This window comes from Salvelinus fontinalis, chromosome 42 (assembly GCF_029448725.1).
Source record: "Salvelinus fontinalis isolate EN_2023a chromosome 42, ASM2944872v1, whole genome shotgun sequence".
Classification (NCBI taxonomy): Eukaryota; Metazoa; Chordata; class Actinopteri; order Salmoniformes; family Salmonidae; genus Salvelinus; species Salvelinus fontinalis.
The window spans coordinates 19,665,389-19,679,332 of record NC_074706.1 but is presented as its reverse complement, the minus strand read 5'-3'; the positions used below and the strand labels follow the sequence as shown (position 1 = coordinate 19,679,332).

General features: G+C 42.2%; 1 protein-coding gene across 1 annotated transcript; it reads left to right on the top strand.

Annotated features, from left to right (window-relative positions):
- The first annotated feature begins 245 nt into the window (after window positions 1-245).
- On the top strand, window positions 246-9,903 carry LOC129841463 (zinc finger protein 713-like). The gene is made up of 5 exons (XM_055909737.1): window positions 246-898; window positions 1,271-1,401; window positions 1,580-1,666; window positions 6,588-6,699; window positions 6,924-9,903. The coding sequence occupies exons 1-5, from the start codon at window positions 622-624 to the stop codon at window positions 7,889-7,891; spliced, it is 1,575 nt and encodes a 524-aa protein (XP_055765712.1). The 5' UTR covers window positions 246-621; the 3' UTR covers window positions 7,892-9,903.
- The last annotated feature ends 4,041 nt before the right edge of the window (window positions 9,904-13,944 follow it).

Genomic DNA, 13,944 nt, shown 5'->3' with positions numbered 1-13,944 from the left:
TTGTAACAGAAAATGTGTGTTTGTAGACTTTACTCTTTGCCAAAGTTTCCCCCAAAAATGCGTTGTTTAGAATTTAGTTATTGCACGAGCGCATTTCAGACTATGCGTCCCCTAACGGAAATAGGCAAATAAGTGCTAGAACGCACCAATAGGATCTCACTAGCTTGTGCTTGGCTCTGCCTACCTCCTTGTTCTGCCCACTATGATTAATTTGCCCCCATCGGAAACGACAAACTCTGGTCTATCTTGAGTTAGTATATAGTATAGAAATATTGGTTTCCACTGTGGGGGTTAGTGGGTTGGGACGTTTTCTTTCCTTTTCCCCATTTTTTTGTATAACGTGTAATGGACTCACACTCCAGTCCAATTGGTGGCGGTAATGCAACTTGTTGGTTGCCAACCGCCATTTAAAACCCAGATAAGTACGGACGTAAACATGACCAAGAACCATTTTCTCGTTAGCTTTTTTATTAGGCCATTAACACGATGGAATTCAAAACATTACTAATTTAACTGCTCAGCATCACATACTTAAGCCAGGTAGTCTTTTATTCGCGTTGGAGACAGGACTTGGTTGATAAAAGCTGGCGTTACATGGATAACATCTAACGTTAGCAAACAATGGCCATGGTTTTTCACACTGAAATAGCCTCCATTATGGAGGTGCTAGCGAATGCAGCCGTGGCAGAAGTTTGTAAACTCGTAGACGACGACTATGCAGTGTTTCGTTTGGAAATAACTCAAAGCCAGAAAGAAAACAGGACATTGCGGAGGAAACTACAGCTACTGGAGCTAAAGGTGTCACGGGAGCGCGCAGAGAGGACAACGCGAGAGCGCGCACTCTCCAGACGTCCAAGTAGTGTCAATATCCTCGATCGAAACAGAGGAATGGAAAGAGGTACATTTTGCAGGCCGAGGCAGCGGGGCACCCTGTGCACATGTGTGACTAGATGTGTTAACCATAATTGGGTCTTGGGCAGTTTTTGGATAGTATGTAATAATTCCCCTGATTACTTAGCTATCTTGCACAAAGACACAATATCATATTCTAACCATATTCTTGATTTACTGCATTTACTAATTGAAAACAATATGATGAATGGAACATAATCAATCAATCTAGAAATAGTATATCAAGGAGTTATGCAAAGTGTAACCATACATTCTGGTCAATTCTAGACAGTGTCAAAACTCAATATTGTACAATATAGCGTTCAGCATTGACAGTACCTATCCTAACCACGTCTTTCCCCCCCAATCACACTCTCAGGTGAAGGACATCTCACTGGAGGCCACAGGAGCTTTGTGAAGCCAGCGGGACACAATACATGGAGCGATGACCAACCAATCACTGTTGATGAGGGGAGTGGAACCTCAACTCAGCACGTTATCGTGATAGAGGTTAGTGTAATAGTACATCAAATGTGGCCAGTTCATTTCAGAAAGACTCCCCTCAGATATTCACTTGCTTACATGTACATCCTCATTTATTTGCCATAGCGGAGCTTGTGAGACTTCCCTATGATATTGTTATCCAATTCTACTCATGTACCGGTAATAACCTCCCCTCGTGTGTCAGGATGCAGAGGCTGCAAGTCCTAGAGGATCGTCCCTGTTCAAGCAGGAGAGGACTGAAGGAGAGGACCCACGACACAACATCACGGAGGTCAGTGGCACGCTGAACGCCATCCTAATGTCAGAGACTTTAACTGTAACACAGGCTCTCTCTTGCGCACCGGATCTGTCCACAAATCAGACCCAGAGGGGCTGGGGAGACTGGGCTGTCCTCCTGCTCCCGGCTCAGAGTATCTACCGGTATTTCACCAGAGCCAAAGGGCTGTTAATTCCTGTGTAGATGGTGATGCGTTATACACTGGTGTTGATCTGTCTTGTTCTTACACTACAGAGATGGACCTGGCAACATATCCTTGGGTTTAAAGACAGACTGATCTGTCTAGAGGGGACTGGAACCAGTACAGTAGTAGTGTATACACTGAAGGGTGCCTAGATAAGGGGGGGGTCTGGTCGTAGATAAAGTGGAGGGCAACATTCCTTCCACATGGAATGCAGATAGCCACCTAGGAGATGGACACTGACAGGACAGAGACTTCTTAGACTACATGGAAAGCTTAGCTTCACATGACCTTTTCGATCAGGTATTGAACTCAAATGACAGGGCTAGAGCCCAGGTTTTGGGAGAGGAAGCCACGTCGGGTGGTAGTAAAGATAAACGGTTCCTCTGCATGTTCTGTAACAAAGGCTTCAGCTGCTTCCAGAAGGTGGTTCCACCAGTAGTTCCCCACGGGAGAAATCCTTCAGCTGTACCCAGTGTCACATGTACTTAGCCCAGGCTGGCAACCTGAAGAGGCACCAGAGGGTCCACACTGTGGAGAAATCCTACAGTGTGAGAAGAGGTTCTCCCACCGGCACCATAGGAAGATGCACCTGAAGGTCCACACGGGGAAGAGGCCGTTCGCCTGTACACACTGTGGGAAGAGGTTCTTAGAACAAAATAGTTTCACTTTGTCATTATGGGGTATTGTGTGTAGATTGCTGAGGAATTGTTTTTTTTAATGTAATCCATATTAGAATAAGGCTGTAACAAAATGTGGAAAAAGTCAAGGGGTCTAAATAGTTTCCAAAGGCGCTGTAGTGAATTAATGACACCTTGAGCTGTCCTAACCAGTTGAGTTACCAGCAGGTGCCTTGATAATAGAAAAATGCAGCGTCAGTGGTTCCTGCACCACATGCAATTGCTTTGGAGTTGTTGAAAGAATGTTAATATTGATACATCCATAAATAATCTAGACCTACATTCAACAATATCTTGTTTTTTTATGATATGCCTAAATTCTTAACCACATAAATAATAAAAATGTGATTCTTTATTAGCCTAAGTAACCTACATGTTATTTTAAGATATCCCTTTGGAGCTCAATCATGTTAAAAAATATAGCTAAATGGGGAATGCCTTTTAAGTTGTGAAATTGTGTTTGATTGTGTTTGTTACGAATCCCTTTGGCCCGACAGTCTAGGGGGGGGGGGGGTAACGAGACTCGTAACATAACTCATGCATAATGTAACAATGACAAAGTAACGGTGAGAATGAAATAACACAGACAACTTAATTACCGTCAAACACTCAGGGTTTATTTCTAAACGCACGGTAAAGGGGGGGGGGGGGGGGGGGGGGGGGGCAGGAAAAGGGGCTGAGCTGGACCCAAGGAAAGAAATAATAAGTATCCAAAAACACCCCTAAGTTAGACTAGCCTACTTCACCAACAGCTAACTAACTAACCAAAAATACAGTGGGTGGTCCACCCAGGTCTAACTAGTGTATTTAACAACATTTACCTATGGGTAGTGTATGCCCAAGAGCGACTTGTCTGGTTACCCCCTTTTCCCACCATCAAACAAACACTCAAACACCATAACCAAACACAATACTCACAGGTGGGGACAAAGTGACATGTAGATGCTAAACCACACACGAGATCTACAAACATATGGCATTTACAGAGAGATGGCTACACAAAGAGATTGAGCTCCAGAGAACACAACTGACAGGGTTTTTAAACCAAGGGAAAGGGACTGTGATTGGGTAGGAGAAAAGGAGCAGGTGTCTTCTGATTAGCGACTGATTGATGACTGATTGGGGAATGATGATTGTCACCTGTGAGTAGGGGAGAAGGAGAGAAAAGAAACACACAGGATACACACAGAATACTTGTATCCGTAACAGTGTTTGAGGAAAATTATAGCTCTTTCAAACGTTTTATGCAACACTTTCGGCATGTGATTTCATGACAACTGAGCCAAAGCGAGTTGTTAAACAGCAGTGACGAGTGTGTTGATATAACGGTACAATTATAAAAATTCTGCTTCAACCTTCAGGTTATGCATGCCAACATATTTACCAAGAATTAAGAGTAGGCAAATTGATTTTATCAGACAAAAATGAGATCAAATGTTTTACCATTGCAACATGTGATGTACAGTCACATTCACCGTGGTTGTGTGAAGCTTGCACAGAGCCCATATCCACAAACCATCTCAGAAAAGGTCATAGGAATCATTTTAAAACCTGTTTCAGACCAATAAAAACTCCCAGCTCAGAGTAGGTTTTAGGATGATGTTCTTGACACTCCCCAGACAAACTCTGAGCCAGGAGTAAAATTAACTCATTAAACTTTCTCTGCTGGTGATCACGACAGTTTGAGTTACTGCAAAGGAAAGACGGTGATGACGCTCATTAACATTGTTGCAAATGATGGGGTATAAACTATCGCAATGAGGCATCGCCAGCTTTGAATGCTATAGCACGCTTCAGACTACAACGGTGAATGTAACTGTCCGTCAAATGTTGCAGTGGTAAAACGTTTTATAACTTTCACCTGACACGACAACTTTTCCTTCTCCTAATTCTTTCCTAATGTTGGCATCCATAATCTTTTTTTTTTCTTTTTTTTTTTTTCTTTTTTCTTTTTACAAATTCAGATTTTTTTTTATAATGTGATAGGCATATTGTACTGAATCATACAGTATGGTTGTTAAAAGTAGAATTTGGATTGCTGTTATATCAACACACTCATCATTCCCTTTTAACAACTCTAAATTATCTTTGGCACAGTAGACTAGGCATCAACTCACCTGCCGATAATGTTGCATAAAACGTTTGAAAGGTCATTAATCACCAAACGCATAGGCCCTAGATGCTGTCAATTGCTTATAAATCAGTTGCCCAACTCATAACTTGAAATAACATGATGTATGTTAATTGAATAATCAAAAGAAAAACGTTATTATTTATTAGCCTAGTGGTTATCTGTATTTAGGCATATCATGTGACTTAGGCCTCATGTAAAATCATTGTCAAAAGCGCAAAAGATAGCCTACTGTTGCATGTTGATCTATACTGAACAAAAATATAAACACAGCATGTAAATTGTGTCCCATGTTTCATATGCTGAAATAAAAGATCCCAGAAATGTTCCATATGCACATTTTATTTTATTTTATTCCTCAAACGTGCACAAATTAGTTTACAGCCCTGTTAGTGAGTATTTCTCCTTTGCCAAGATAATCCATCCACCTGACAGGTATGGCATATCAAGAAGCTGATTAAACAGCACGATCATTACACAGGTGCACCTTGTGCTGGGGACAATAAAAGGCCCTTCTCTAAAATGTGCAGCATTGTCAAACAACACAATGCCACAGAGTGTGGAATTGGCATGCTGACTGCAGGAATGTCCACCAGAGCTGTTGCCAGAGAACTGAATGTTAATTTCTCTACCGTAAGCCGCCTCAAACGTAGTTTTAGAGATTTTAGAGATTTTGGCAGTACGTCCAACCGGTGTCACAATCACAGACCATGTGTATTGCGTCATGTGGGCAAGCTGTTTGCTGATGTCAACATTGTAAACAGAGTGCCCCGTGGTGGTGGTGGGGTTATGGTATGGGCAGGCATAAGCTATAGATAATTAACACAATTACATTTTGTCGAAGGCAATTTGAATGCACAGAGATACCGTGACGAGATCCTGAGGCTTATTGTCGTGCTGTTTATCCGCCACCATCACCTGATGTTTCAGCATGATAATGCATAGCCCCATGTCACAAGAATCTGTACACAATTCCTGGAAGCTGAAAATGTCCCCGTTTTTTTTCATGGCTTGCATAGTCACCAGACATGTCACCCACCTATTGAGCATGTTTGGGATGCTCTGGATCGACGTATATGACAGCGTGTTCCAGTTCTTGCCAATATCCAGCAACTTCGCACAGCCATTGAAGAGGAGTGGGACAACATTCCACAGGCCACAATCAACAGCCTGATCAACTCTATGCGAAGGAGATGTGTCGCGCTGCATGAGGCAACTGGTGGTCACACTAGATACTGACTGGTTTTCTGATCTACGACCCTACCTTTTTTTTGAGGTATCTGCGACCAACTGAGGCATATCTGTATTCCCAGTCATGTGAAATCCATAGATTAGGGCCTAATACATTTATTTCAATTGACTGATTTCTTTATATGAACTGTAACTCACTACATTTTTTGAAATTGTTGCGTTCATGTTTTTGTTCAGAGTAGATTATTTATGGGTTGATCATATAGAAATATCTAACTATTCTATCAACTCCAAAGCAATTGCATGTGGTGCAGGAGCCACTGACTCTCTGGCTTCTCTTATAATCATGATACCTGCTGATAACTCTTAACTGGTTAGGACAATTCATGAGGAGTCCTAAATATTTGTCAACTAGAAGAGGCTTCATGCACAGCTTTTATTGTTACCAATAAGAGTAGTAGTAAAATGTCTCTATTCTCAGCACTTACGACCAATTTTCTAGTCTAAGACGCTTTGTGGATACAAGCCCAAATCTTGATTAATGTTGTCTTAATAGTGGGACCATGCCTTTGAATTAGCAAACCAATAAAGAGTGTCAAGTGATCAAATCAACTAGCACGTTTGCATAGTACTCATAGCAGTCCCTCATTGCCCAATCAGAAGATGATCCATAGCAGGGTGCTCATATCAGATTTCTTGATCCAACATCCTCTCACTCTGTATCTCTTACAGTCAGTAGATGTGGAGGATGGGAAGCCTGATCTGCTGCTGGTCAAAGAGGAGACGATAGAAGACGAACCAGAGAGCATTGATCTGCTGAGTGGACTAAAGATGGGGGAACAAGGTAAGGGAGAAATACATATAGCCTACATACAATAATAGATATTCAATGGGAATAGCGATGCACCTGGCTATTATTATTTATTTATTTTCTTCATTCATAAAATGAAGTCATGTTTACATACACAAAAAACACAATGTATGAACTAGACCAGGTAATTGAGTCAGACGCCATATGTAGAGTTCTCTGCCATGTTTTTAATATCTATTTTCTAACCGCTTCCTGAGGTGGTTGGCTGGAGGCGAACAGAGGAGACTGGGCGGCCATTTTGGATTCCCAGACCCAGACGGGTGCAGTCAATGGCCCGGGGGACGACATCACTGAGCAGGCCAGGACTAGAGGCGACATAGTGGAGGTCAGTGGATGGGACAGCGTCTTCAACTCTGGGCTGGGGAACAACACTGTTAACCACAACCAGAAACAGACTGTCGAACACAAAACAACAACCGAATTTAGTCTCCGTGAGAACAGACTGGCTGAGACCAGGGCGAGGCGTAGATTTTGTCTGCGGGGACGGGGAGGTGTCGGTATGCAGCTGGAGAGAACAGACACTGACTTGGCTAGCGATGCTCCGTCCTGCTCCTATAGTTGTGATTCAGAGAGACTGATGGCGCCTCAGGTTAACCCCCTAACAGATGCTGCCTTCAGCCTGCCTTCTATAGGATCTATCAACTGGAACATGGATCCTGAGACAACACAGACACTCCCTGGCCTTCATCCTCCTCACACTCTTATAATGTTAAACCAGACCTCAGACAATGCCAGTGCCTCAACATTAAATGGCTGCACAAGCCCATTGACAAATGAGAGTAGTAGAGACGAAATCGGTAAAAGTGACAGCGCCAAAGAGAAACGCTTTCCGTGTTCATTTTGTGGGAAAGCCTTCCGTTTGCCCAAACAGGTGGAGATCCACCAGAGGATGCACACAGGGGAGAAACCTTTCAGCTGCCACCTGTGCCGGGCCAGTTTTTCAGACTCGTCCAACCTGAAGAGGCACCAGAGGGTCCACACAGGGGAGAAACCCTACAGCTGCCCCCAGTGTGAGAAGAGGTTCTCCCGCCAGCACCATATGAAGATGCACCTGAAAGTCCACACGGGAGAGAGGCCATTCACCTGTACACACTGCGGGAAGAGGTTCTCAGAGAGGAGCTACCTCAGGGTACACCAACAGAAAATGCACACGGCCCATATATAGTGACATGTAACGTAGTACTACTACTTAGTACTAATTCTGTTGGTTTTGGATATAGTAGGGAAGTGGACGAGGTGAACTGAACTGAACTGAACTGAAGAAATAATGAGACATAGAAGATCAGGGTTTAGCAACAGGATTTAGGGGATTTGTTTTTGGTTTTAAAAAAAAGACCAGGAAATTCAGCTTAAAGTATTCCCACAAATAAAAAAAAAAGACCAGGAATTCAGCTTAAAGTATTCCCACAAATAAAATAAAAAGTATCTCAATGTAATCAAGGTATGAAATTCTTGTTATTTTTCAATACAATCTCTTTGGGCTTAGTTGTGGTCATTTTGCAGTGTACAAATTATAATTATTTTCCATCCCCTTGACCATTCGCTCCGAGAAAGATTCAGCCCGCAGCTGAGTCTAGTTGCCTACCCCTGGAGTAGATGATATGGTCATGGTTGGGGTATACTATAAATGCTTCATTGATGAGTGGTACAACCTTGTCCTGTTGTTTTGATGAGGAAATGATAATGCCTTAATTCATGTTTACTTATACTGATCATGATAATGGGGTGAAACTCCAGGACAACAGTTGTGATATTTATTTCTGTTATTTTACCAGGTAAATTGACTGAGAACACATTCTCATTTACAGCAATGACCTGGGGAATAGTTACAGGGGAGAGGAGGGGGATGAATGAGCCAATCGTAAACTGGGGATTATTAGGTGACGGTGATGTTTTGAGGGCCAGATTGGGAATTTAGCCAGGACGCCGGGGTTAACACCCCTACTTTTACGATAAGTACCATGGGATCTTTAATGACCTCAGAGTCAGGACACCCGTTTAACGTCACATCCAAACGACAGCACCCTACACAGAGCAGTGTCCCCAATCACTGCCCTGGGACATTGGGATATTTTTTAGACCAGAGGAAAGAGTGCCTCCTACTGGCCCTCCAACACCACTTCCAGCAGCATCTGGTCTCCCATCCAGAGACTGACCAGGACCAACCCTGCTTAGCTTCAGAAGCAAGCCAGCAGTGGTATGCAGGGTGGTATGCTGCTGATAGTCCATTCCATAATGTCCATTTTACTTTGACCTTTCCTGTTTTTAGGTTATATATCTTTGTTAACATGACAGCAAATTATTTTATTTGAATTGAGTGCCATTAGGCTATTAAACAAACAGTCAAACCGGAAACAAAAGCAGGCTCTGTCTTATTTCTGTAGGTATATTGATGATTTATAAAGCCAGGCACATTTAACAGTTAGGCTATTGATTATAAACCTAATTAAGTTCGGGTTTCCTCTCCTCACTTTTCTGAAGACAATAAGGCAAGGGCTGTTTTCTCATCTCCTCGTTCTGCTGCTGCCTCCTGCATTATTCTCGACACCAATATGCTTGTTAACTTTGCTATTATGCAAAAAATTGTAATATATTTTTTTATTTAACAAGGTAGGCAAGTTGAGAACAAGTTCTCATTTACAATTGCGACCTGGCCAAGATAAAGCAAAGCAGTTCGACATGTACAACAACACAGAGTTACACATGGAGTAAAACAAACATACAGTCAATAATACAGTAGAAGAATAAGTCTATATACAATGTGAGCAAGTGAGGTGAGATAAGGGGGGTAAAGGCAAAAAAAGGCCATGGTGGCGAAGTAAATACAATATAGCAAGTAAAAACACTGGAATGGTAGATTTGCAGTGGAGGAATTTGCAAAGTAGAGATTATTTTGCCTTGATTGTCCTTCTAGGTACTACCGTTTCCCTGTCATTATTAACATTTATTCACAGACAGTGTTGTTGTCTTTTCTCTTGGACTCAGAGTTAGTTATGTTGCTGCCGTCTTTGTTTCAACTCATCAAGCTCTCCCTAGGAGAAATGCAGGCTGTTTTTCAGGTCGGGGACCTCTCTGGTCAGATCGTCCATTCTTGAATCTACCAGTATTTGGACAAAGCTTTTGAAGCTATTTTCCTTCAGTTGTAACAGCTCCTTGTAGAATAATTTTTGTTGGTTTTTAAAAGATCTTTCACCTGCGTAAGCATGACACTGTCCTTTTCTTTGTTTGTCATAATAGCAGTGTAGGCTATCGTTGGTATACCGCGTAGTTCCAGCCCCGCCAGTTCGCCCTTCACAGCCCAGTTAAGTCCGTTGACTGTCTATTTATCTCCTTTTTCTAATTGGGGAAAATCCCGTGGGATCTGTTGTCTACAACAGAGGAATGTGAACTAAATCTCTTTCATGACCACATGCTCTGCTGAAATGAAGCTGAAATGCAGTACATTTAGCAAATTCAACTATCTGAATATGTAATTTGTTGCTGTTTTGCATTGTATTGCAACATGCTGTTAGATACCAGCAAGGGATACGAGAGTTGGGTGTGGATAATCTTTCTACAATGAGTTAGTAAGCCGGAAATGTCAGAGTTTCCAAGTTCCGACTAGGACCTGAATGCTGCATTAATCTTGCTAGGTCATGCTTATTCTTGCTGGCTTCTCAGTGGTCTGCTAACGTTGGCTAACTGTATGATTTTACACACTCAAATAGCCTCCATCATGGAGGTGCAAGCGAATGCAGCCGTGGCAGAGATCTCTAAACTCGTAGACGACGACTATGCAGTGTTTCGTTTAGCAAAAACAGTTGGAGCTCTTTTTTTGTGCCTGTTTTGCATGTTATTTTGGCATTAATTCATGTCACATATCAGTTTGCAAACAATGTAAAATAAATAAATAATTTAGTTAAAAAAGCCGCATACAAACATGGTCTCTTTTTTGCTTTCTTGAGTAAGGCAGCTCCAAAATGCAGGTGTTTCAGCCTAGCTCAGTGCTTTCTGTGATGGTTGGTCAGCCAGCGGAAAATACGGAGCGTAGGGGTAATGTTCTCTAGTTGCGCCGTGATTGGCTCAGTGTTCTGTCACTCATGGGGATACTACATCACCACAAAATCTAAGGGTAGAGCTGGAAAATGCAAGCCCCTTGGGTGCTGCAATAGAGTTACATTAGAAGTGCCCATCCAAGAAGGCTCATATAAAGAGAAATTATAGATAAAACTTATCGGTGCTCATTGGCCATTGGACATAAACATTACTCAACAAGTTGGAAAATTGCAAATTCAACAATTAGTGGTTTGGAAGGAATCAGTGGCTAACTGCAAGCATTGCAAAGCAATCACTAGCCTGCTATTTAGTGGAGTGGGTGTGTGGTCCAAGTCTGGGTTTAAGGGTCTCTTTACCAAGCTTAAAATTATAAATATTCAACATTGGCCATTCTGTCAATCCAGCATGACTTCTGCCCCGCTGGAGACTCAGAACAGGGAAATATCAGACTTCAGAGTTCAAGATAACTGGGAACTCGGGAAAAAACGAGCTCCGACTGGGAAAATACGTTTTGAATGGTCATCCAACTCAGAATTGCAAGTCAGGAACTCGGGCATCTTTCTAGAGCACCAACCTGAAGATCACTGATGTCATCATGATTCAACATTGTTTTTTTAAGAGTTCCCAGTTGTCTTGAAAGCACCATAAATCCAGAGAATGCCAGACTTTGATGACAAAGTTTGATGACAAACGTTTTCCACGAAAGACCGCCGCGCCACCTTCCTGTTCAAGTGAGCACAGCACAACAAGGTGAGTCCAAAAATGTCTTGTATGCTGATGCATAAATTATGTAATATGCCAGGTAGATAGTATTACTTTCTTAGCTACTGTACAGTATACATAAGTAATTCTTGTGTAGTAAGCTGTTAGTAGCCTATGTGCCTCACCCTAATAATTTGGTCCCTTTTCCCCCTCATAATTTAGCCTACTGTTCTGACTTGGTGGTGCACATGTAGCCTATAACCTGTTTTAGAGAAATGTAATCATCAAATATTGTAAGAGCTTTCATTGTCTGCTTCTATTCTCTTTTTTTTGCCCAACCAAGATTTACATGCTAAAATCTCCACTGGAAACAATATATCCACCTAAAAGTATAATTACATCAACTTTTCAAAGCGCTGGTAATACAGAACCATGTAAACACGTGCCCGATCTCGTGGATGTATTTTCATCTTGTGCGGCATGTTTCAGGTGCTAGAAATCTGTACGCAATACGAGCGCTTAATTTAGTTAGCCACCTACTGTGTGGGATAGAAGCAGGGGAGAAAAAAAAACTGAACCGATGTTGGGGGGGAGATATTCATACAAACAACCCAAAAACATTTTTTAAACATACTTGTATTTTTTCATTCAATTATGTTTAAAAAATGAAACGCGTTCAAATCCAAAACAGAATGTAAGTATCCAGTTTCAGTTGAGCAAAACCATATATACTGAACAAAAATATAAACGCAACATGTAAAGTGTTGGTCCCATGTTTCATAAGCTGCAATAAAAGATCTCAGAAATGTTCCATACAGACAAAAAGCTTATTTCTCTCAAATGTGCCAAAATTTGTTTACATCCCTGTCAGTGAGCATTTCTCCTTTGCCAAGATAATCTACCACCTGACAAGTGTGGCATATCAAGAAGCTGATTAAACAGCTTGATTATTACACAGGTGCACCATGTGCTTGGGACAATAAAAGGCCACACTTGTCAATGTGCAGTTTTGTCACAGAACACAATGCCACAAATGTCTCAAGTTTTGAAGGAGCGTGCAATTAGCTGGCAGACTGCAGAAATGTCCACCAGAGCTGTTACCAGAGAATTGAATGTTCATTTCTCTACCATAAGCCAACTCCAATGTTGTGTTTGAAAATTTGGCAGTATGTCTAACCGGCCTTACAAACGCAGTGGGGCGGCAGGGTAGCCTAGTGGTTAGAGCGTTGGGCAATTTCAAATCCCCGAGCTGACCAGGTACAAATCTGTCGTTCTGCCCCTGAACAAGACAGTTAACCCACTGTTCCTAGGCTGTCATTGAAAATAAGAATTTGTTCTTAACTGACTTGCCTAGTTAAATAAAATAAATATTTTTTATTAAAAAACCACGCCAGCCCAGCACCTCCCCATCTGGCTTCTTCACCTGTGGAATTGTCTAAAACAAGCCACCCGGACAGCTGATGAAACTGTGGGTTTGCAAGTGGGTTTGCAAAAACTGTCAGAAACCGCCTCAGGGAAGCTCATCTGCGTGCTCGTCGTCCTCACCGGGGTCTTGACCTTACTGCAGTTCGGCGTCATAACCTGCTTCAGTGGGCAAATGCTCACCTTCGATGGCCACTGGAGAAGTGTGCTCTTCACAGATTAATCCTGGTTTCAACTGTACCAGGCAGATTTCAGACAAACCATCGTGTGGGCGAGCGGTTTGCTGATGTCAATGTTGTGAACGGAGTGCCCCGTGGTGGCGGTAGGGTAATGCTATGGGCAGGCATAAGCTACGGACAACACAATTGCATTTATCGATGGCAATTTGAATGCACAGGGATACTGTAACGAGATCCTGAGGCCCATTGTCGTGCCATTCATCCACCTCCATCAACTTGTTGTTATAACAAACATGATAATGCACAGCCCCATGTCGGAAGGACCTGTACACAATTCCTGGAAGCTGAAAGGGTCCCAGTTTCCATGGCCTGCATACTCACTCATTGAGTATGCATACTCATTGACAGCGTGTTCCAGTTCCCGCCAATATCCAGCAATTTCACACAACTATTGAAGAGGATTGGGACAACATTCCACAGGCCACAATCAACAGCCTGATCAACTCTATGCGAAGGAGCTGTTGTGCTGTATGAGGAAACTGGTGGTCACACCAGATACTGACTGGTTTTCTGATCCACGCCCTTACTTTTTTTAAAGGTATCTGTTATCAACAGATGCATATCTGTATTCCCAGTCATGTTAAATCCACATTTAAATACATTTTTGGGACTGATATCCTTACATGAACTGTAACTCAGTCAAATCTTTTTAATTGTTGCATGTTGCGTTTATATTGCTGTTCAGTAAACTTGGTGTTACCTTAGATTGTAAACTGTCATGGTCCAAAAATATAGATTCAATGGTTGCAAAGATGGAGAGTGGTCTGTTTGTGATAGATGCTTTGTTTTTTTGACACCACACTCCACAAAACAAGTCCTG

Coding starts and splice junctions, on each gene's coding strand:
- LOC129841463 (XM_055909737.1), top strand. CDS start 622: ATGGCCATGGTTTTTCACACTGAAATAGCCTCCATTATGGAGGTGCTA. Junction 899..1,270: donor AAACAGAGGAATGGAAAGAG/GTACATTTTGCA, acceptor TCACACTCTCAG/GTGAAGGACATCTCACTGGA. Junction 1,402..1,579: donor AGCACGTTATCGTGATAGAG/GTTAGTGTAATA, acceptor CTCGTGTGTCAG/GATGCAGAGGCTGCAAGTCC.